Raw genomic sequence first — 23529 nt, forward strand, 5'->3', positions numbered from 1 at the left:
TGTCTGCTTTTTTAGTAGTTGTAGGTATATTGGTGGAATTGAAATTGGAATTGAAACTGTTCCAATTTGTGCAGCAGTCTTCCACGAGCAAAAGTATCAAAAGCCTTTCTAAGATCCAAATATATGATATCAAAGTTATTCCCTGAATCCAACTCCCTTGTGACCACATCAGAGTATCCAATCAAATTGGTCCGGCAAGCCTTTCCCTTAAAAAAACCCATGCTGTGTCCGAGCTAGAACTGAAGTCTCGTCTAAATGATCCAGCAGTGCATCTTTAACTAGTGCCTCCATTAATTTTCCTGGAACAGAAGTTAAACTAACAGGTCTATAATTACTTGTGTTGCCCTTTGATCCTCCTTTGTGAATTGGGGTCACATTTGCACATCTACAGTCCATGGGTACCTCCCCTGAGTCCAAAGAAGCTCTCATAAATATGGCTAAGGGTTTGCTTATTTCCTTTGCTGCCTCCTTTAATACAACTGGATAGATCCCGTCCACCCCGGGTGCCTTTTTTATGTTTATCTTCAACAACATTACAAAACTTAAAAATAACTTGACACAATTTTCAGAAAACTCAGACAGAACAAAGAAATCAACCTCTTTACATTACAACAGATAGGTATTGGCAACAACATTCTGCCCCACATGTTTAGAATAACCAAGTTACACAAACCTGGCCACCCACTAAGACCCATCATTTCTTTTAGTAGATCAGCTTTTGCTAATTTATCCACCTTCCTTGTCAAAATTATATCTCCCACTCACTCGATTCTCTACATTCAAAATTAATAATACCAACCAAGCATTCCAAAAAATCAGCAACACAACCATATCCGATGAAGACGTACTAGCTTCTTTTGACGTCATATCCTTATACACTAATGTGCATATTCCTTTCATCCCACAAGCATGACGCGTACTTCTAACAGCTGATGACACTTTAACGAAACGTACCTCTCTTTCAGTTGACCACATCCTTGAACTTACCATTCTTTTACTAGATGCTAGATATTTTAGATTTAATAACAAAATTTACTGACAAACATTCGGTTTACCAATGGGTTTAAGCATTTCTGCCCCCCTTTCTGAAATTTATCTCGCCACTATTGAAAACCAAATTTTACAACCTTTCCCTTCTGAAATTAAATTATACATATGCTACACCGATGATATCCTAATAATAGGCAACAGAACAACCATAGACAATCTTTTTAAAAAATTCAATACAATAAATGACAGGCTAAACCTTACCTTCGAAATCGCAACAGACAACCAGATTAATTTTCTTAATCTCACTATTTATACAACAGACACAAATTTAAATACCAAGATTTTCAGCAAAAACACGCACACCGGTAAATATCTATATTTCCCTTCACATCATCCCCTTAGTACCAAAAAAGCCGTCCCACACAACCAAATCTACAACGCTATCAAATTCAGCTCTCCACAAAATGATCTACACAATGAACTTCAATACCTTACTGATAAATCCATAGCCAGAAGCTACCCCCCTCAACTCATCCAACACACAATATCCACCGTTAAAAACAGTATTAATAACCCCACCAGACACAGTAACAAGACAAATACTCGAATAGTTCTCCCTTGCCATAGTGAACTCGCAGCACAATTCCGACGTACATTCAAAGATACCGACATCTCCCTCACCTTCTCTACTTACAATAAACTAGGTTCCCTATTTAATTCTTATAAAGATACACACAAATATCCCATCAATTATCTCAATAATATAATATATCTCATAAAATGCCAACCAAACTGCGACGCCTGTTACATCGGCAGCACTACCACCAAATTCGGTTCCTCCACAACTTCCAATACCTGCGCATACTACCGCTTCAACAGTTTCAGGACAAGTCAATCCTGCACTGAGTTAACAACCCATGCTCAAACCCACAATCACACGCCCCTTGTTGACTCTGCCATCACTATTATTAAACTTAGATCGAGCTACAGAATTCTTCAATATGAAGCCCTCACCATCAAATGGTACCGACACCATTCCAATCTCAACATTATTAACACTAAACTTCCCTTCAACTTCTCCCACTAAAGTTCCCACGTGTCAAAAAGAGCACCACGAGAGTATAGATAAACTTTAAATACAACACGCGCTTCAACCTCTTTATGACAACCAAGGATTGGAGATCTGCACTTCTACTTCCTTGCGCTCATTTTAAAATATGTTTAAAATATTTTCACCCCATTCTCCGCGTTAGTTCTTTTTAATGCTTCTTCCAACCTACATTTAGCCACCATCTACCAATAAATTTATTGCAGATTTATACAAGGTGAGTACTGTTTTTTAAGCATTTGCTATTTATTTTTTAGTTAAGACTCTCTGATTTACTGGCCCACTCTATTTCCCAGTACAGTTCCTTATTATACTCATCGGAGTCATTAGGCCTATAACACACTCTTACTCTCAATTTTGATCTCCCAATGCTTATGTCACACCAAACTGACTGGACACTGCACTGTCCAGTGATGTCGACTGGCTTCACTTCCTTGGATGTTATGTGTTTCTTAACTAATAGTATAACCCCTCCTCCCTTCCTATCTTGTCTATTCTTCCTGTACACACTGTACTCCCCAAATTCCAGGTCTGCATTCCTTATATCTGTTTGACACCACGTCTCTGATATCCCAACAATATCTGCCTTTGATGTTCTGAGCAATACCTCAAATTCATTAACCAAACTCCTAGCATTGGCGTACATGCAAGTATACATGCACATGTTCCTATTCTTAGCTACCCTAACACAACCCATGTGTTTACTTGTACCGCAATGACTCTCAGCAGGCTCTGAAATACCCTGCATCTCGTTTTCCAGGCTGCTGTTCATTCCAATAGAAGCAGTGCAAGAATCACTTTCACCTCTGCCAGTGGCTACTGTTAATCTATTAGTCCTTGTATCTCACCCAAGCTAGCAGTAATCCAACCCACGTAATGCTGCCTCGATAGCATCAGCAAATATTCTTCCACCCTTTCTATTTAAGTGTAACCCATCCCTGTAGTTGCAGTCTCTCCTGTTAACAAGTACAGACCAGGCTGAAAAAAATTCTACCCCTTGAGCCTTGCACAATCTTTCCAGGGCCGAATTGATCGACAAAGCTCTCAGCATATACTTCCTCCTATCGTGTCTGGGCAGAATTGCAGACACTTTCAAATTCAACCTTAATTCACGGCTTCTTTTCAATAGTGACCTGTACTTGTTAGTTAATTCTGCCGGTCTCCTACTCTTAATATCGTTAGTGCCAACGTGTACAACTTTGTGTATCAACGTGTATCACCCTTTGTGCCCTTAAAAGATGATATCTGCTATACAACGTCATTAACCTTTGCCCCTGGCAGACATACCCTGGTCCTGTTCCCCCTATCCTTTTTACATAGCATGTTCCCTGTTTCCCTGACAATACCTGCGCTGAATGCGCTGTGGGACCAGCGCATTCTGCCTTGGGGGTTGCCGCTGTGTTGCATGATGCAAGCTCTGTTGTTGATGTGGTCAGCTGAGAGCTTGATGGGCCCCTCAATTTAGATCCTCTGAGGGCATCCACCCTGTCCTTCAAGCTCTCATATAGGCCCATAACAACGCTGAGTTGTCGCCTCATTTCCTCACACTCATTACATCGTGCACACACACAAAGGCATCCCCCTTGGCAATATCATGTCCCGTACCTGGTTGTCCACAAACATCAAGCAAGCAGTGCATTTTAAAAGGCTGTGATTCAGAGGGCAACTGCCCCCCTCAATTCTCCCCTGAGTCATGATTCCGATTCAATTTCAATAAAATTTCAATTTCCATACAAAATTATAGCCCTAAACATTTTATCCCAACGCTGTTGTAACACTATATATCTGTATATTTTTTAAGTGTCAAGTATTATCTTCGAGTTTCTTTATATAAGTTCCGTATTAAGTTATGTATTAATTAATTATGTTACGTTCGTAAAATCTAAGTCATTATATGTTTTTAATTAAAAGTAGAATTTAATTGACAACGAAGTTCAACAAGATTAATGAATTTACTGATTAATTGATAATATTATATACTATACAAAGCTAACGCTATGTAGTTCGGGCTATAACGTTGTATCATATAACAACAGCGGCAAGTTACGAACGGTAAATCTACGGACACTTAAATAAAAATTAACTTCCAAAATCTCGCTGTCTCAATTCAGAATAAATCAAGGACTTTGCCTAGGTCTATAAGCTACTTACAGAAAATAATTTAAAATAACAATTGGTCAATAAAGCGGCTAGTTATAGCTAGAAACTTCCGGTTCAAATTCTCTGCAAAATTTGTAAAACACGTGGATCGGATACCCTTATCGATACTAAGTAATAAACTATAAAATCTCTATCTACGTTAAAATATAAACTAAGTACCGTAACTAGGAATATAGAGCTACTCTAGAAAATAAGTTAATATGCCAATTTAAGTTAATAAAACAGTAAAAACTTCACCAGCACAAAGCTACTCTCATTGCCAAAAAAAATATTTATAGCAGCAGGAACAATTCTTTGAATGTTTCCTATTTTGAAATTGTTGTTGGTAAAATCATCAGTTGGTCCCATCGTATAGAATTTAAATACTGTCTCAGACCACCGTAGTCACCTTTATGAAAGCAAAACCCTTTCCTTTACCTCTTTGAGCAAATCCCACTTCAGCATACTATGATCACTGCCACCTAGTACTTTCTTTTTCTGCAGATTCTTAATGTATGAAAAAATCACTATTGATAATCAGATTCAAGAGTATTACTCCCTCTAGTTGCGTCCTGAAGATGCTGCTGCTGTAGAAAAGAATCAACTAATAAATCCACAAAAGCCTTGCTGGCCCACTCTATTTCTCTGTACAGCTGTTTATTATACAGGCAGTTCTCGCTTTACGATTTCCCGGGTTTATGAGTTTTTCTTCCCCAAGTATCAAGTATCAACAAAATCGAAAATATGACCATTAATTGCAAAAGATGAATGTTAAACATTCATAAATACCACATTCCCATTCCGAACCACGTGAGTAGCTATACACTACAGTGTACCCCACTTTACCATAATAATCAGTTCCAGAGATACCATTGTATCGTTAAAATATCATAATGTGAACCCAATAACATTGTTTTTTGGTAATTTGTTTCAAGATCTGGGAAGTTGAAATTTTCACTGTATAACTAAGCTATTTATCTCTTTAAAATGTCATTTTTAAGGTCACGAGCATGCCCTTAAGGCCATATAAAAGGTCGTGAGCGTAGTTTGTAAATTGTATTAGTTCCAATTCAAATCAGTAAAATGCACTACACTTTCATTGTTATCATATGTTCCGTTAAAAGAATCAATTTTGAACGACTTTGTGATATTTTTCTAAAGCACATTTCTGGAGGTCACGACCATAAAACAATAAAAACAATTTGTACTTTCCAGTTTATTGGGTTTTTCTGTTACTGAAAGCAATTATAAATGGGTAGTAAACTCGATCTTCTTGCATTTGCAAAAATACCGATAGCTTGAATTGTGTGTTTTACATTATTATGGTGAAATGTGTTTCCACTTTACTGAAATCTTTAATCGTATAAAAACCATAAATTTTCAGCATCTTCTCTTCATTCCTTTTTTTTAAGCTTGTTACTCCATGCGAATCGTGTTAAAAAATGCTTATACATGCAATCATGAAATTTATAATTGAAAGAGATTATCATGGAAACAAACGCCCCTTGAAATTTTTCTGAAGACGACTCCTTGTAAAACAAACCAACGAGTGCCGAGCCAATAATGAGTGATCAACGAGTCTGCATTTAGTCGCTGATGATGAAGAATAAACATTCTTTAACATTTATTTGTAAGTGGTAATTAATTTGTCTATTATTATAATTTGCTTGATCTTACAGGCTACGTTTTCAATTCTTTGGATAAATCAATCATTGTTTAAACAATGATAAAAAAAAAGGGAGGCAGCAAGTGAGTGCATTGAACCATTGAGGCTAATTATGCGAGCATGACTAGACTCTGGGGAGATTCTGTTGGAATGGAAAATTATGCCAATGTATTTCCGATACACAAGGGTGGTTCTAAGAGTGAAGGGGGAAATTATCGACCTGTCAGTCTGACTTCAGTGCTATGGAAAATCATGGAGGCAATTATCAAGGGTGGAATTCAGGATCATTTGGATAGAACTGAAATTCTCACTGATACTCAGCATGGTTTTGTAAAGGGAAAATCATGTTTAACAAATCTGGTTAGCTATTTTGAAAGGGTCGCTCAAGAGCTGCATTTAAGGAATAATATCGACATTGTTGATTTAGATTTCAGAAAAGCTTTTGACTCAGTCCCACACGAATGGCTGCTTTATAAGCTGGAACAGGTTGGAATCACTGGGAAAATCCTTAGATGGATAGCAGGATGGCTTCAGGGCAGGAGGCAGAGGGTTTTGGCTATTCCTCAGATTGGGTTGATGTAAGAAGTGGGGTTCCCCAAGGATCAGTATTAGGGCCACTGTCGTTTTTAATTTTCATAAACGACATTGATGACGGGATAGAGGGCGTGATGTGTAAATTTGCATATGATGTTAAAATTGGTAGAGTAGTTAATGATCACTCTCAAGATGAGCTTCTTCAGAGAGACCTAGATAGACTTCAGGAATGGTCAGAAAAATGGCAACTATGCTTTAATCCAACAAAGTGTAAGGTATTACACCTGGAGGAAAGGGACTTGGGTGTTACGATACGGTCAGATGTGAAATTCTCTGAGCATTGTAAACAGGTTGAAAGGAAGACCCACGGTGTCCTATCGATGATCTATCAAACTTTTGCAAGTAGAAATAGAGACGTGATAATCCCCATTACATAAGGATTTTGTAAGACCACACTTGGAATACCGTGTTCACGTATGGAGACCGCACCTAAAGAAATACATCGAGCTTGTTGAAAGGGTGCAAAGACAGGTAATTCGCCTGGTGAGATCGGCAAAAGGGAGCCCGTAGGAAGAAAGCCTTCGAATATGTGGGTTTCAGAGTTTCGAAACTAGACACCTTAGAGATTTGATTGAGGTGTTTAAGGCTCTGAGAGGCATCAGTAAAATGAATGAGGATGGTTTCAAGATTATGAATGATGCTAGAACTAGGGGATGTAAATTCAAGTTACTGGGGGAGATGTTTAGATTGGACTGCAGGAAGTTTTATTTTAGCCAGCGAGTTATAAATTACTGGAATAAGTTGCCCACATGGGTGATAGAAGCTGACAGTTTGTGGAAATTCAAAGGTCATCTGGATAGTTACCTTCGGGTGAGGGAAACGCATATGATGATAGGTTTAATTTCTTTTTCTTTTATTAATTATTAGTTTTTTTTTTTTTTTTTGGCTGGTGCAACATAAGCCATAGGCTTCCTTGCACCATGCAGCTATTACTAATACTAATACTAATAAACAAACTAATTAGCTAACTAATTTCATTGTTGAGAACATATCTGCTATTTTTAACCTTATGTCTATGGGAAATAAATTCCCGTGTTACGAGTTTTTGCTTTACGAGTGTGCGCTAGGAACGAATTAACTCGTAAAGTCGAGAACTACCTGTTCTCATCAGAGTCATTACACCTATAACACACTCCGACTCTGAATTTTCCTTTCCCAGTGCTTGTCAAACCAAACTGATTCGACACTGCACTGTCCAGCCATGTCGACTGGATGTACTTCCTTGGATGTTATGTGTTTCATAAACGACATTGATGGCATAACCCCTCCTCCCTATCTATCCTCCCTCCCTATCCTGTCTATCCTTCCTGTACATATTGCACTCCCCAAATTCCATTTCTACATTCCTTATAGCTGTGTGACAACACGTCTCTGATATCCCAACAATATCTGACTTTGATCTGTCTTTGGACCAACACCTCAATTCATCAAATTTATTTACCAAACTCCTAGCATTGTTGTACACGCAAGTATACATGCAACTGTTCCTACTCTTTGCTACCCTAACACAGCCAATGTATTTACTTGATTCGCAATGATGTTCAATTTCTGAAATCCCCTGCACCTTGTTTTCCAAGCTGCTGCTCATTCCATTAAAAGCAGTGCAAGAATCACTTTCGCCTCTGCCAGTGGCTACTGTTAATCTATTAGTCCGTGTAATCCCCAAAGCTAGCAGTTTTCTGAACTACCTAACACTACCGCGATATCATCAGCAAATATTCTTACACACTTTCTATTTAAGTGTATCACATCCTGTAGAAGCAGTCTCTCCTGTTAACAAGCACAGACCAGGCTTTGAAAAATTCTACCCGTCGAGCCTTGCACAATCTCTCTCTCTCTCTCTCTCTAGTTCTGAATTGATTGCCAAGGCTCTGATCATGTACTCCCTCCTAATGTGTCTGGGCAGAATTGCAGACACTTTGAAATTCAACCCTAACATGCGTCTTTTTGTCAACATTGACTTGTACTTGTTAAATAATTCCGGCGATCTCCTACTCTTAAAATCATTAGTGCCAACGTGTACAACAATATCACCTTTTGTGCCCTTAAAAGATGATATCTGCTCTACAACATCATCAACCTTTGCCCCCTCTCTCTCTCTCTAGTTCTGAATTGATCGCCAAGGCTCTGATCATGTACTCCCTCCTAATGTGTCTGGGCAGAATTGCAGACACTTTGAAATTCAACCCTAACATGCGTCTTTTTGTCAACATTGACTTGTACTTGTTAAATAATTCCGGCGATCTCCTACTCTTAAAATCATTAGTGCCAACAATATCACCTGTATTGTGTACAACAATATCACCTTTTGTGCCCTTAAAAGATGATATCTGCTCTACAACATCATCAACCTTTGCCCCCCCGGCAGACATACCCTGGTCCTGTTCCATCTATCCTTCTTGTATAGTATATTCTCTGTCTCCCTGACAATGGAGTCACCAACACTAACTAGTTTCTTTGGGACCAGCACATTCTGCCTTGGGGATTGCCTGTGTTGCCTGATGCATAGGAGTTAGCTCTGCTGTTGAGCTGGGCAGCTGAGAGCTTGATGGGTCCCTCAATTTAAATCCTTCAAGGGTATCCACCCTGTTCTTGAAGCTCTCATATACGCCCATAACAATGCTGAGTTGGCACCTAATTTCCTCACACTCCTTACATCACGCAAACAAAAACACAAAAACATTCCCTTTCGCAATATCATGTTCCATTGCTAATTGAACATCAAACAAGCAGTACATTTTAAAAGGCTGTGATTGAGAAGACAACTGCCCCTGAGCCACAGGGGCAGTTGTCTTTAGGTCTCCCTTGAGCCACAGCACTCCCATTAGCTTGTGCCTTTTGCTTAGCTGCTGTGATACATGTAACTTTGCGAGATATTTCAACACTATGAACAGAAAACCATAAAGAAATCTTTTTCAAAAAATACTTTCAAAATTACAATATCTAGTGAAAAAACCAGTTAGTAATATGATACCGTGCAAAACCTTGTTTACATCTTTTATAGTTACATAGAGGCCATGGTGTCACCACTGCCTTTTCTCGCAAAACATTGTGAATATGCAGATGATCAGAAATTCAAAGTACTAATAACTGTACTGTTTCTTCACTTAACTAAAAGAGTATTAAGGCACTGACTGACCTGGGGTTTAAACAAAAAATCTAAAATCGATGCACGAATCAAAGTGTTAACTGAGAAAGCCTGGTACAATTTTATATTAAAATTTTGAATACATACCACTTAGGAGTAATTTGAGAACGAATCCATAATGCTCATGCAAACTACAACTGGTGAGGTCTTTTAAATGTTCCCTGAAAAGCTAAATATAGAAAAATAAATTAAATAAAAATAAAATTATATTAATTACTACAATTTATTTTTTATGAAAATTTATAATATTCAGCCATACACTACACATAAAAAATAAGTATTTGACCACTACTCCACAAATATTGCATACAGAATGGGAAGCTTCTGGCACCATTGGTCTCCCTTAATTTTTTTCCTCATTGTATGGAATACATATTGCTTTGTGTGATTTTCTTATCATCCAGGGGCATAAGATAATCATGTCCCCGGGGAAGGGGTATATGCAACCCTTAACTATGCGTATAAGTGTTCCTAGGTCTATTAAAAAAAAAAAAAAAAACACACCCAAAAACCTGCACGCCTCCACAATGATTGACTGAATGTTTGTTTGTTGTTGTTGTGCTGGGTGAGTTTTGGCACAAAGACCTTGGGGGGGCCATATTGTACCTGCTGATGATTAATTTATGGCTGAAACTTTTATAATATAGTTATCAGAGACAATTATATATATTAATGCGGTGAAGGTAAAGAAAGCCTGCACGAGAAAAATGCAAAATTTTGATGAAATTTACCAGTAAAAGTAGTTTGCCATAACGGAATTTATATTATTGCTCGGTCAGTAAACATACAGTTGGTGTTATTTGGTCAGGAGTAGAAATTGAATCCCATGGGAGATTGAAACCGTCCCGAAGTGGAGGGGATAACCTGACCTTTTTTCTTTAAAATCACCAGTGGACTAGTGGATAAATTTTTTATTAAGAAAAAAAAAAAAAAAAAAAAAGGCAAAGAAAGCCCAGACGACAAGCACGGCAAACATCGAAAATGTTTACCCATGAAACTACGTTACGAATATTTTTTAAGATGCCAGAACTTCCAATATGCCTCTGTTTGTGATTCAATTAGTTAATTCAATTAGTGATTCTAAAGAAAAAAGGTCAGGTTACCCCCCCCTCCACTTAGGGTGGGATTCAACTTGTACTCCAGACTGATAAAACCCACCATCTGTTTACCGAGCGAGCAACAATACAAATACCATTACAGCAAAGTACTTTTACTCAAATTTCATTGAACTTTTGCATGCTTCTCGTGCAGGCTTTCTTTACTTTAGCCATTAATGCTTATCAGGTATTAAAACAGAGCTTTAAAATCTGCATTATTGCCAAGTGTGTGTCGTAAAGTCAAAGGTTCCTAAAAGTTGGATAGAGAGCAAAAACGGGGTTTCCGGATACTTGAATATTGTTTGACACTATGAGAATATGTTTGATTGTTTGCTATTTTTTTTTTGATATCCTTTTATCTTGTGGTGCTAGGGTTGCGAAAGAGAACAGTTGATGGAATTTTGGCTACTGAAAAGGGATAAGTATTTTTAAATTTTTACTGTATTCTTCGTTAATTAACATAGTACATTGTGTTTTACACAGATATTAAATAAGTTTTGTAGCGTTTGTTAGCTTCTTATTTTGAATTTAACCAGCGATTTTTGGAAGTTACGACTCCCGGTGTTGGTGCAAATATTGTTGAACTAGCCACCATATTATAGACTATAAGAAATAGCTTAATATATATATATATATCTCGAACTGATAACAGAAGGCATAAAATAAAACTAGATAGCATAATACGAAGCACTGTATTAGGAATCTGTTGACTTATTATAGTATTATCAATTAATCAAAAATAATATTAATCTTATTAAAATTTTTTATTAATTAAATTTTATTTAAAAGGAAATCATGACCCAGACTAGAGTTGCGAAGCAAAGATCACAGACTAGAGAGGGTGCTGTGACTCGAGGGAGAAATGAAGTGCGCGATTCACCAATGCATCAGTCTCAAAAAATATACAAAATGTGAAATGTTTGCCGACCTTTCTAAAACAGGACATTATCTAGCCAAGGAGGATGCCTTTGTGTGTGTGAGCTAGGTGTCTAGAGTGTTAAGAAATTAAGCGCCAAGTCAGCGTTCTGATGCACATCTATGAGAGTTTTAAGTGCAGGGTAAATGCCCTCGAAGAATTTTATATGAGGGGCCCATCAAGCTCTCAGCTGCCCAGCTCAACGACAGAGCTCACTCCTGTGCATCACGCAAAACAGAGGCAATCTCCAAGGCAGAATACTCTGGTCCAAAAGGAACTAGTTATTGTTGGTGACTCTATTGTCAGGGAGATGGGGAATATACTATGCAAGAAGGTTAGGTGGAACAGGACCAGGTTATGTCTGCTAGGGGAAAAGTTCATGACATTGTAGAGCAGATATCATCTTTTCAGGGCACAAAAGGTGATGTTGTTGTACGCGTTGGTACCAATGACATTAAGAGTATGAGATCTACAGATTTACTCAACAAGTAGGGCAGTGAGCTAGATGATTTTCTAATAACTGAGAGGAAAGTGGAGGAGAAATTGTTGAGGATAAACATAAAAAAGGCACCCGGGGTGGATGGGATCTACCCAGTTATATTAAAAGAGGCAGCAAAGGAAGTAAGCAAACCCCTAGCCATAATTATGAGAGCTTCTTTGGACTCAGGGGAGGTACCCATAGACTGGAGATGTGCAAATGTAACCCCAATTCACAAAGGAGGATCAAAGCTGACACAAGTAATTATAGACCTGTTAGTTTAACTTCGGTTCCAGGAAAATTAATGGAGGCACTGGTTAAAGAAGCACTGCAGGATCATCTGGATAAGAATTCAGTTATAGCTCACACACAGCATGGTTTTGTTAAGGGCAGGTCTTGTCTGACCAATTTGATTGGATACTATGATGTAGTCACAAAAGAACTGGATGCAGGGAATAACTTTGATATTATATATTTGGATCTTAGAAAGGCTTTTGGTACCGTTGCGCATGGAAGACTGCTGCACAAATTGGAGCAGTGTGGCATTGGAGGCAAATTGCTGCTAGGGATAAAGGGATGGTTGACTGGCAGAAGACAGAGTGGTAATCAATGGACACTGGTCAACGTGGACTAATGTTATTAGTGGAGTTCCTCAGAGTTCAGTGTTGGGTCCATTGTTGTTTTCTGTATTTATAAATGATATAGATGATGGTATATCAAGCTTAATGTCCAAGTTTGCAGATGATACAAAGGTTGGCAGGGTTGTTAAGGACACTACTGATGTTATGCTGCTGCAACAGGATCTGGAAAGGTTGAGCAGATGGGCTGAGAGGTGGCAAATGAAGTTTAACATTGACAAATGTAAAGTACTACATATGGGAAACAGTAACCCCAGATCAACGTATCAACTCTATGGTACTACGCTGACAGTGGTAGAGAATGAAAAGGACCTGGGGGTAATTGTGCAGGCAGATATGAAGTTCTCTGAGCAGTGCAGACGAGCTGCAAGAGTAGCTCATGGTGTCTTGTCAATGATATACAGGAATTTTTCTAGCAGGGATAGGGATGTGATTATTCCCTTGTATAAGGCATTGGTCAGGCCACACCTTGAGTACTGTATACAGGTCTGGAGACCTCATTTCAAGAAGGATGTAGAGCTGCTGGAACGAGTACAGAGAAGGGCAACAAGATTAGTGAATGGAACAAAGGGTTGCTCTTACGAAGAAAGGCTTAAGTTTTGTAAATTACAGAGTCTGGAGACTAGGCATCGGCGGGGTGATCTGATAGAGGTGTATAAGGTTTTGAATGGCTTGAGCATGCTCAATGCCGATGGGATTCTTCCTCTTGCTCAGAATAATCACCTGAGGGAGCATAAATTCAAATTGAGGAAGGACGGATGTCGGATAGATGTGCGGAAATTTGCCTTTAGCCAGCAGGCAGTTGGTTTGTGGAATAGACTTCCATCACTTGTTGCTGAAGTTGATAGCCTAAACAAATTTAAGGCTCAGCTGGATAGGTATTTCGAACGAACGGAGGGGTGAAATGGGAGTAGTGGTTGTGCTGCTTTTTTTTTTTTTTTTTTGGCTGATGCTGAATAAGCTTGCTTTCTTGCATCATATGCCTCTACTAATGCTAAAGTATGGTCAGTGTTGAAAAAAAGTTGAGTTAGGGTTGAATGTGAAAGTGTCTGCAACTCTGCCCAGACACGATAGGAGAGAGTATATGATGAGAGCCTTGTTGATCAATTCGGCCCTGGAGAGCCTGTGCAAGGCTCAAGGGGTAGAATTTTTCAAAGCTTGGTCTGTGCTTATTGACAGGAGAGACTTCTTCTACAGGGATGGGGTACACTTAAATAGAAAGAGTGCAAGAATATTTGCTGATGTTATCGAGGTAGTGTTTGGTGGGTTGGAAAACTGCTAGCTTGGGGGAGAAAAATACATAGACTAAAAGGTTAACAATGGCCACAGGCAGAGGCAAAAGTGATTCTTGCACTGCTTCGGTTAGAATGAGCAGCAGCCTGGAAAGCAAGGTAATGGAGATTTCCAGGACAGCTGGGAGTCATAGTGGAACAAATAAATAAATGGGCTGTGTTAGGGTAACTAAGAGTAGAAACAGATCCATGTATACTTGCATGTACACCAATGCTAGGAGTATAGTTAATAAATTTGATTAGATTGCAGTGCTAGTCAAGACATCCAAGGAAGATATTGTTGGGATTTCAGAGACGTGGTGTCACACACAGACATAAGCAGTGCAGAATTGGAATTTATGGAGTACAATGTATACAGGAGGTATAGACAGGACAGGAAGGGAGGAGGGGTTATGCTGTTAGTTAAGAAAAACAAAATCTAAGAAAGTGCATCCAATCGATGTTGGTGAACAATGTAGTACTGCATCTGTTTGGTGTGAAATGAGCACTGGCAAAGGAAAGATTAGAGTAGGTGTGTGTTTTAGACCTAATGAATCTAAAGAGTATAATGACAAATTATGAAGAGAAATAGAGTGGGCCAGCAAGTAAGAATGTCTTATAATGGGGGATTTTAACTTTCCAGATATTGATTGAAACTTGTGGGTTGGTCACTTGCACACTAGCAAGACTTTTTTGGATTTATTGGATAACTGTTTTCTACAGCAACATGTTCAGGAGGCAACTAGAGGGGGTAATACTCTTGATCTGATTATCAGCAGTGATTATTTATGCATGAATAGTGATCACAATGTACTGATGTGGGAATTACTTAAAGATGTAACTACCATCAAGGCTAAAGGGAAGGCCTTTTACTTTCGTAAAGGTGACTACAGTGGTCTCAGAGATTTTAAATTCTGTACAGTGGGATCAACTGATCATGTTACCAATTTTACATTCTAAATGGGAAGCCTTCAGGGACTTAGTTTTGGAGGCTACTACACTTTTCATTCCGACTAAGAAATACTGTCAAGGTTTTAGGCCTAAATGGATGTCAGATGAATTAATGAGGTTTGTGGCAGAGAAGAAGAATGTATGGGAGGCATATAAAGTATCAGTTGATACAGAAAGCTATGGTAAGTATAAACTAGTCTGTAGTCAAGCCACAAAGGAGGTTAAGCAGACTAAGGCATTTTATGAGAAACTTTTGGCAAAGGATGCAAAGAAAAACCGGAAAGAGTTCTTTACTTATGTAAACTCTAGAGGGAAAGGGATGAATCAGATTGGACCACTTAACTTAGATGGGTTGACTATTGATGGTCATGCTCAGGTAGCTGGCAAACTGAACAAGTATTTTGAATCTACATTCACACATGACGAGTCATTCAATGAGGGGAGTGCCAGAAGTTTATTAAATGCTAACTGGGAGTTTTGTGGACAAATGTTGTTAGTGGAGTTCCCCAGGGTTCGGTTCGGCGTTGGACCGATTTATGTTTTGTAGATTTTTCAATAATATTGATGAAGGTATATGAGGTTTAATGTCCAAGTTTGCAGATGATACAAAGGTTTGCAGGGTTGTTAACGAGAGTAAAGACAGTATGTTACTCCAACTGAATCTAGATAAGTTGGGAAAATGGGCTGAGAAGTGGCAGCTGAAGTTTAACATCGACAAATGCAAAGTACTGCATATGGGGAGCGATAACCGAAGAGAAACATACCAACTCTAGTACTACACTCAGGGAAGTGGAAAGTGAAAAAGTAAAGTGCAGCCATTATCAACCCACTGCAGGATGGAAGCCTCCTTAACAATTCATGCTGAGAGAAAATGGACCATAATCTGCCACGTTGGTCCAGTGCGGGTTGGCAGATCGACCGTATTCAGCAGTCAGGGGCTTGAACCCCAGTCTACTCAAAGAGCGTGTGCTACTGCACGCCCGCTCCTGCCCACTCGGTTACGGAGGCCGGTGTTAAAGTGAAAAAGTCATGAGGGTAATTGTGCAGTGAAATAAGTTCGCTAAGCAGTGCAGACGGGCTGCCAGGGCAGGTCATGGAGTCTTGTCAATGATATATAGGATTTGCTAGCAGGGACAGGGAGGTGATAATCCTGTTATAAAAGGCAATGGTCAGGCCACACATAGAGTACTGTGTACAGGTCTGGAGGCCACATTTTAGGAAGGATGTACAGTTGCTAGAACAAGTACAAAGAAGGGTAACAAGATTGGTGAGGGGGAACAAAGGGGAGCTCTTACCAAGAAAGGTTTAACTTCTGCAAATTGCAGTGCCTGAAGAGTAGGAACCTGCGAGGGTTGAGAAAGCTGAATGCTGATGGGATTCTTTCTCTTTCTCAGACTAAGAACCTGAGGGGTCACAGTTCCAAACTACGGAAAGTTGTTGTTTTTGTTATGGAGGCTTAATGGCACATAAGTTGCTAAGGCTATAATGTGCCTATTCACTTATTATATTAAAAGATGAGTTTTCCATAAAGGCAGAAGAAAATCTGAAATCAGAAATATACTTAAAAAGTACAGTTTGCCTGTGGAAGTCAAAGTCAAAAGATTCAGAAATATTTGCCTTATCACCAATGAGATTTTCAAGAGTTATTGGTTTATAAAAATTAACCAGTGAGATCATGGATGAAGTTCTGTCTTGTTTATAGTAGGGGCAGCCAATAAGAATATGTTTAACAGTCAAATTATTAGAACAATGTGTACACTGTAGTGGAGCATCTCCTGTGATCATCACCTTCATTTACTCCTGTGAGTAAATGAAGGTGGGTCAAATGGGTATGACTTATTCTTGCCCTTGAAAGGACTACTTCTTCTCGTCTCGATGTACAGACACTGGAGCGCCAAATTTTCGGATCATGTTTAACTGAAAGAGTTTATTATTAGTCTGAGAGTGCCAGAGTGCTGTCTATTGTGATAGGCAGGCGGCATGTACGGTTAGTGTATAATCTGATGCTGGAACAGAGATATTGGTTAAATCTAAAGTAGTTGGATTTTTTGCAGCTTTATCGGCCAGTTCAATGCCTAAAATACCGGAATGTGCTGGAATCTAAGAAAAAGTGACCAGTTGGTTGCATTCTTTAATTTGCAGTAATAAGCTTCTGATTTCATCTAGAACAGGGTGAACTTTATCTGAGAAATTACATAACGACATGATTGAGCTGAGGGAATCAGTGTAAATAACAGATTTAAGGAACAGAATAGAGATTTTTTAAAGCTAGTTTGATTGCATATAATTCAGCAGAAAATATACTAAATTCTGATGGAAGGGATACTGATACAATTGTATTTGGAAACACTGCAGCTGCTCCAACATTTGAATTAGATTTAGAGCCATCTGTATAAATTGGGGAGAAATCAATATATCTTTGAGTGTGAACTGCATGAAGTTGTTTGAAATTTGATGCTTGCTAAGTATTCTTTCTCCATTGACAGAGGTAAGTGTCACAGGTTGGAAGAGGAGGAGGAGCCCATGGTGGTTGAGTTTAGATTGCTACCTGCTGTATGGAATGGATGGAAATATTCCAAACCTGTGCCAGTTCAAGAAGGCAAAGACCAGCTGGTTTTACTATGCTAGGTTTGTTTCTGTATAGATTTTCTAATGGTGGAATGAAAAGGTATGACTGAATGGGATGGAGGCAACTTTGTATCTTGAAAGCATATTTCAGTAACAGTGTTTTCCTGTGTAAAATCAATGGGGGCTTGTGAGCATCAATGTAGAGACTATGTGGTGGCGACGTTCTGAATGCACCAATTGCAATTCTCAAAGCACTGTGTTGAATGTGATCAAGCCAGTGTAATGCACTCTTGCTGGCAGAATCATAGATGGGAGCACCATAATTGAGATGGGATCTGATTAATGCCCTGTATAACCCAAGCAGGGAGGTACGATCTGCATTGCACGTTAGAGCAGATAAAGCTCGGGGTATCTTTAACTTTTTTAGTCAGGAATTTCTTACATTTTTAATATGATCTAGGAAATTTAACTTATTGTCAAGGAATAATCCTAGAAAGTGGATGTTCCTGGTGACCGGGACGGAGACATTAGAACTTTGAAGTTCAGGATCTGGATGAAGTCTGCGTTGTCTACAAAAATGGATAGCAACTGTTTTCTTTTTCCTTTTTTTTTTTTTTGTATTAGTTGTTGGCGCATCAGCTTCTATGGCCATATTGCACATCCCAAAGTTTTTGCATTTTTTTTTACTGTGATCCAAGCCCGAGGTGGGAATCGAACCCGTGACCTTTTGGTTGCCAGGCAGGCACTTTACCTACCTGGCTAGCAAGGTCGGCACAACTGTTTTATGCTGCGACAGTCAATAGCGATTAAGGCTTGCCCATTGTTGAATTTTATTAAGTGATATCTGAAGCTGTCTTTAAATAGATCTTATGTTTTGAGAATGACAGGAGGTGGAAAGGCCATCTGCATAAAGATAAGTCTCAACTGTATTTGGAAGCTGATTAGTGACAGAATCTATTCTAAGAGCAAAACGAGTGGCACTCAGTACTGATCCCTGTGGAACACCTTCTTCCTTGATGAAAGTTGCAGAAAGGGCATGTTGGTATTGAACTTGAAATGATCTTGTACGTAGAAAGTTTCGAACAAATATAGGAAGGTTGCCTCATTGTCCGAGAAGGTAAAGATCACTAAGTATACCATACCGCCAGGTGGTATCAAAAGCCTTCTCTATGTCTATTGAAACCATTACTAGATATTCATGTTTGACAAAAGCATTATGGATGGCAAATTCAGCCTTGACCATGAGATCTAAGCATGACCTGTTTTGAAGAAAGCCACATTGACTAGGGCTCATTAGCTGTTCCGACTCAATAATCCAGACGAGTCTTCTGTGGATAATTTTCTCAAGATTTTTCTCAGGCAGCTTGAGAGAGATATGGGTCTATCGCTATAGGGGTTGGATGGATCTTTTCCAGGCTTCAGGAATGCAAAATCTGTAGAGTGATGCCAAGAAGCTGGAAAAACATTTTCTAAAACTATACAATTGTAAAACACCAGGAGGAGGCGCAAAGCTTTATCATCAAGATGTAGTAGTATGACATAATAAATCCCATCTGGCCCGGCAGCACCATTGTGGGCTGTTCTAATGACATGTAACAGTTCAGAATATTTCAGAGGTTTGTTATATGAGAGAAGGCAGGCAGTTTTAAAATTAACAGCATGCTTTCCTTTAGTGTTTTTAATTCATTGGAATGAGATAGTATAGGCTGATGTTGCTGAGATTTCTGCAAAAGTATTGCCAAAAGCATTAGCTATATCTACAGAATTAGATACATCTTGCCCATTCAAGGAGAAGATTGGAGAAGGTATGGTAGGAAACTTACCAAACAGGTTTCAGTGAAAACTGGATGTAAAACGGGTTCAGGATTCTTTCTTGGCTTACTTTTGTACGAAAACGTGCTTTTGCCCTTAATTTCTTATAGTTAATGAGATTGACTGTGCTCAGACATTGCCGAAACAAATTCCAGGCTTTATTTTTTTCTCTCTTTGCTTTGGTGCATTTCACATTCCACCAGTAATTATAATGCTTTCGGCCCGGCGGATTTGATAGTGGTATTGTGTCTTTAGCCATATTTAGAAGATGCGACGTGATGTAATCTATTACATTATCAACATGCTGGAGGCAGATTTTTTCCTCATCAAGGGCGATTGATGACTGAAATTTTGCCCAGTCTGCTTGGACAAATTTCCATTTTCTGCGAGGTTTAGTTGAAGGAGTCAGTGCTATCAAAAAAGTTACATACTATTGGGAAGTGGTCACTGCCCTTGGGATCATTTATTACATACCACTCTATGGTTGGGACCAGTACTGGTGAACAAATTGAGAGATCTATTGCTGAGGTGTGTCCTGTTGGGAGCTGTACGTGTGTCTGCACACCAGTATTGAGTGTAGTGAGATTTAGTGCCTCTAAAAAGTTTTCAATTAGGCTACCCCGTCCATCTAATTTAGGAGAGCCCCATAAGAGGTGGTGTCCATTAAAGTCCTCTAATATACAGACAGGTGGAGGTATCTGTATAAAGAGGTCTTCAAGATCTTTTAAAGAATACGTACGGTTTGGAGGTAGGTAGATTGAGACAAGTGTTATTGCACTGTGGATAGTTATATGAAAAGCAACAGCTTCTATTTCAGTTTGAAGTGGGATATGTTTAGTTGGGATCTTCGAATTTACTAGGATTACCACACCACCATGGGCAGCATTAGCTGTATTTCGATCTGTTCGATAAAGGCAATAGTTCTTTATCAAAGAAGAAATTTGTGAGGTTAGGTACGTTTCCTGTAAACAGTAGGCAACTGGAGAATATCAGTTAATTAGGTATTGAATATTGTCAGTGTTGCAACTAAAACCTCTGCAATTCCACTGTAAGATGGTGTGGTTCATTTAGGTTTAGTTGAGGATGATTCGTCTGACTGTTTTTTGTTTGAAGAGCATTTTTTTTTCGGTCTTTTTTTGGAAATATGGGTTCCTCATGATCTGGGTGTACATCTATTTCCATACTATTGTTGAATGATTCAGGTTTCTTATTGTCTTTAGTAGTTTCTAATTTTTCTTTGTCATGCGGGGCTGTCCGAGTATCAGTTGGGATACTGATTGGAGTGTTGATTGATTCACTGGTTTTAGTTTGATGTATGCCTTTTCCAGAGTTTGATAATGTATTTTTAACCCAGTTAGCTAGAGATGTGCTGGGAGGTATTGATATCTGTTTGAACTGCTGTTGAATGAAAGCTTCGAGTGTGAAATGCATATGAATGACTAGGCATGGTCAACATAACCTGTCTGTGTGCCTCATGGTATGTGACTTTGTGCTCTAGTTTATATATTTGGATTTTCTTCCCTGTTTTCCATATTTCACAAGATCTGGAAAAGGCTGGGTGACTTTCTTTGCAGTTGGGACAAATGGGACTTGAGGCTGAAGAGTGCTTGTGTATGCTCCTTGGAAACACAAATAGGACAGATGCCATCACCTCTGCATGCTTGTTGGGAGTGTCCATATTTTTGGCATTTAAAATAATGAATGGGATTAGGAATATAAGGCCGAATTCAGTAGTTTAAATATCCAGCTTTTACTGAGGATGGCAAATCCGGGGGGTTGGAAGTTAAAATGATTGATCTAGTTGGGCCGAGATTTCCATCTTTTTTTTAGTTGTCATGCGTTTGGCGATTCAAGTCATCATCATTGGATTTGTCTGGCCTTGAGTTCGAAGGCTCTAGAGGTGGATATTCGTTTATATCCATGATTACTCCTTTTCGCCCTGGAGGATTAATATTTCCCCCAGGTTATGGGCCCCGCCATGGGGAGGCAGGAGCAGTGCCACACAGAGGCCAAGCTGTTGAAATGTTAGTTAATTAGTAGAAACAGAAATGCAGGAAAATGTAAAGAAAGGTGTATTCCCTTTCGGTGCTCTAACTTGTGGCTTTTCAAGTATAGAACTGTAAAGTAAGACTGTTGAAAGAAATGTAGAACTTAAAATATAATTTCAATCGTTTATCAAGAGCACTTTATGAATCGCAAGAATATCATTTGGACTCGAAATATGCTTGGCACCCGGTGTCAATTGTGGAAAGATAGTTGTATAATAGATGTGCAGAAATTTGCCTTTAGCCAGTGGGTAGTTGATTGGTGGAACAGCCTTCCATCTTTTGTTGTTGAAACTAACAGCCTAAATAAATTTAAGGCTGAGCAGGACAGGCATTTGGAATGAATGGAGTGGTGAAATGGGAGCGTTTTTTTTTTTTGGCTGATGCTGCATAAGCTTGCTTTCTTGCATCGTATGTCTCTACTAATTCTAATTGTTAGTTGGGATTGACAGAATTAAATTTGAGGAGGGGTTCTCTCCTATAAGCAGAAACAAATAAGTTATATAGCAATCACCGATTTGGAGTAGGGCCAAAATGAATTCTTCTTGCCTGCTTCTCATGAAACTAGAATTCCAGAGTTGAGGTCCTTTTTTAATCTGGAATAGTTTTTTTATTGATTTCAGTTTGCCACAGTTCAGTCCATTGATTTCGACATGCTGTTTTAATAATGGATCTATAATCAGTGAACAGCACTTTTAGATGGCAGAAAGATCCATCATCAGGATGTTTAGCAGCACAATCCGCACATCCATTACCTGGAATGAATGTGCAGACATCATTAGGAGTGCCAACATTACTAGGAATCTCATAGAATGTGACCATCTGGTTGGATGTTTGATATTGTTATATTTGAGACCGAATGTTTCAGAATGGGATGGGAAGAAGTAGTAGATTGAAAGGCAGTGACTGCAATTAAGTATATATAAGAGCTTGCTTGAATTGCTGCTTGGATATAATATTTAGGGCTAGTTTTATTGCATACGATTCTGCAGTGTAGATACTGCATTCTGTTGGAAGAGGCATGGCTATTGAGAAGGTAAGGCAAATTTCTTCAGCACACACAGCTTCATCTGTTTTTGAGCCATCAATATAAATAAGTAGTTTCTCTGAGTTTTCTGAAGTGTGGGCTTCATGTAGTTGTTCTTTGGCTGGGAGCTTTTCCCCCCATCTTAGAAAGAAATCATCACAAGAAGGTGTGGATTGAAACCAGGGTTGATTAGGAGTATCATCTTCAAGGATATGCTGAAAGTTAATATTCCAACTAGGCATCAGCTCTTGCAATCTAAGACAAGCTGGGTGGTTTTCATTAGATTTATTACGGTATAGCAATATATATCGTAATAAACCTAACATGGACCAATGTAAGCAGGGGTTGAGATGTGGCACCCACACCACACGGAGGAATGCCACCCCTCTGTGTTACCAGGCAATACTAGGTGGTAGATGATCATCAACAGGTGCAATACCACTACTTTGCTTACTGGAGGTTTGAAGTGGTGGAACCCATGTTTAGTCTCCAGAGCTAAGTTCCGGTCAACCCTTCCCATCTCTTCCATCATGCAGTATGACTGAAAACTTTTGAGGTTATGATGAACATCATGGTGAGATCCAATCTTCCTTATATTTCGAAGGTACAACTGTAAAACGGTATTCGCAGGACGGCTGCTAGTTAGTACACCGGAATGAACCTATTGGTAACTCTTTAGGGGCTTCAGGATTAGCTAGTGTATAATCTTGCTACCAGAAAGGACTCTCCAGTCAATTTCTGGCAGAAATTGATTGGAGAGAGTCTGAGTAGTGTGTATGCAGAGGCATTTTCAAGACCACGTTATGTCAAGGATCTGGGTATATTCTTACCAATGTGTATGCCATATCCAAAAATTTCATTACTTCATACAGCATGTCCTGCCCACTTTTTCTTACTATGAATTACACTATGCATTGTCAAACTAATAGAGTAAGCTTATCTGGGAAAAGATCTAAACCTCCCAAACACTTTCTAGTTCATCTCACAAATATACGTGGTCTCAATTGTAATCTAAACAATGTCCATTTCCACTTGCATTCTACCAAACCCCATGTACTTTATTTTTATTTTTTTACGTGGA

General features: G+C 38.9%; 1 protein-coding gene across 1 annotated transcript in view; it reads right to left on the minus strand.

Moving 5' to 3' along the window:
- The window catches only part of Epg5 (ectopic P-granules autophagy protein 5), a 1526775-nt gene that overhangs the window by 480870 nt on the left and 1022376 nt on the right, over positions 1 to 23529 (minus strand). The window contains exon 34 of the mRNA XM_090380318.1: positions 9733 to 9814. Coding sequence (XP_090236444.1) covers positions 9733 to 9814 — 82 coding nt within the window. The remainder of the gene's footprint in view (positions 1 to 9732; positions 9815 to 23529) is intronic.

This window comes from Mastigoproctus giganteus, chromosome 8 (assembly GCF_048544385.1).
Source record: "Mastigoproctus giganteus isolate SK-2022 chromosome 8, ASM4854438v1, whole genome shotgun sequence".
Lineage (NCBI taxonomy): Eukaryota > Metazoa > Arthropoda > Arachnida > Uropygi > Thelyphonidae > Mastigoproctus > Mastigoproctus giganteus.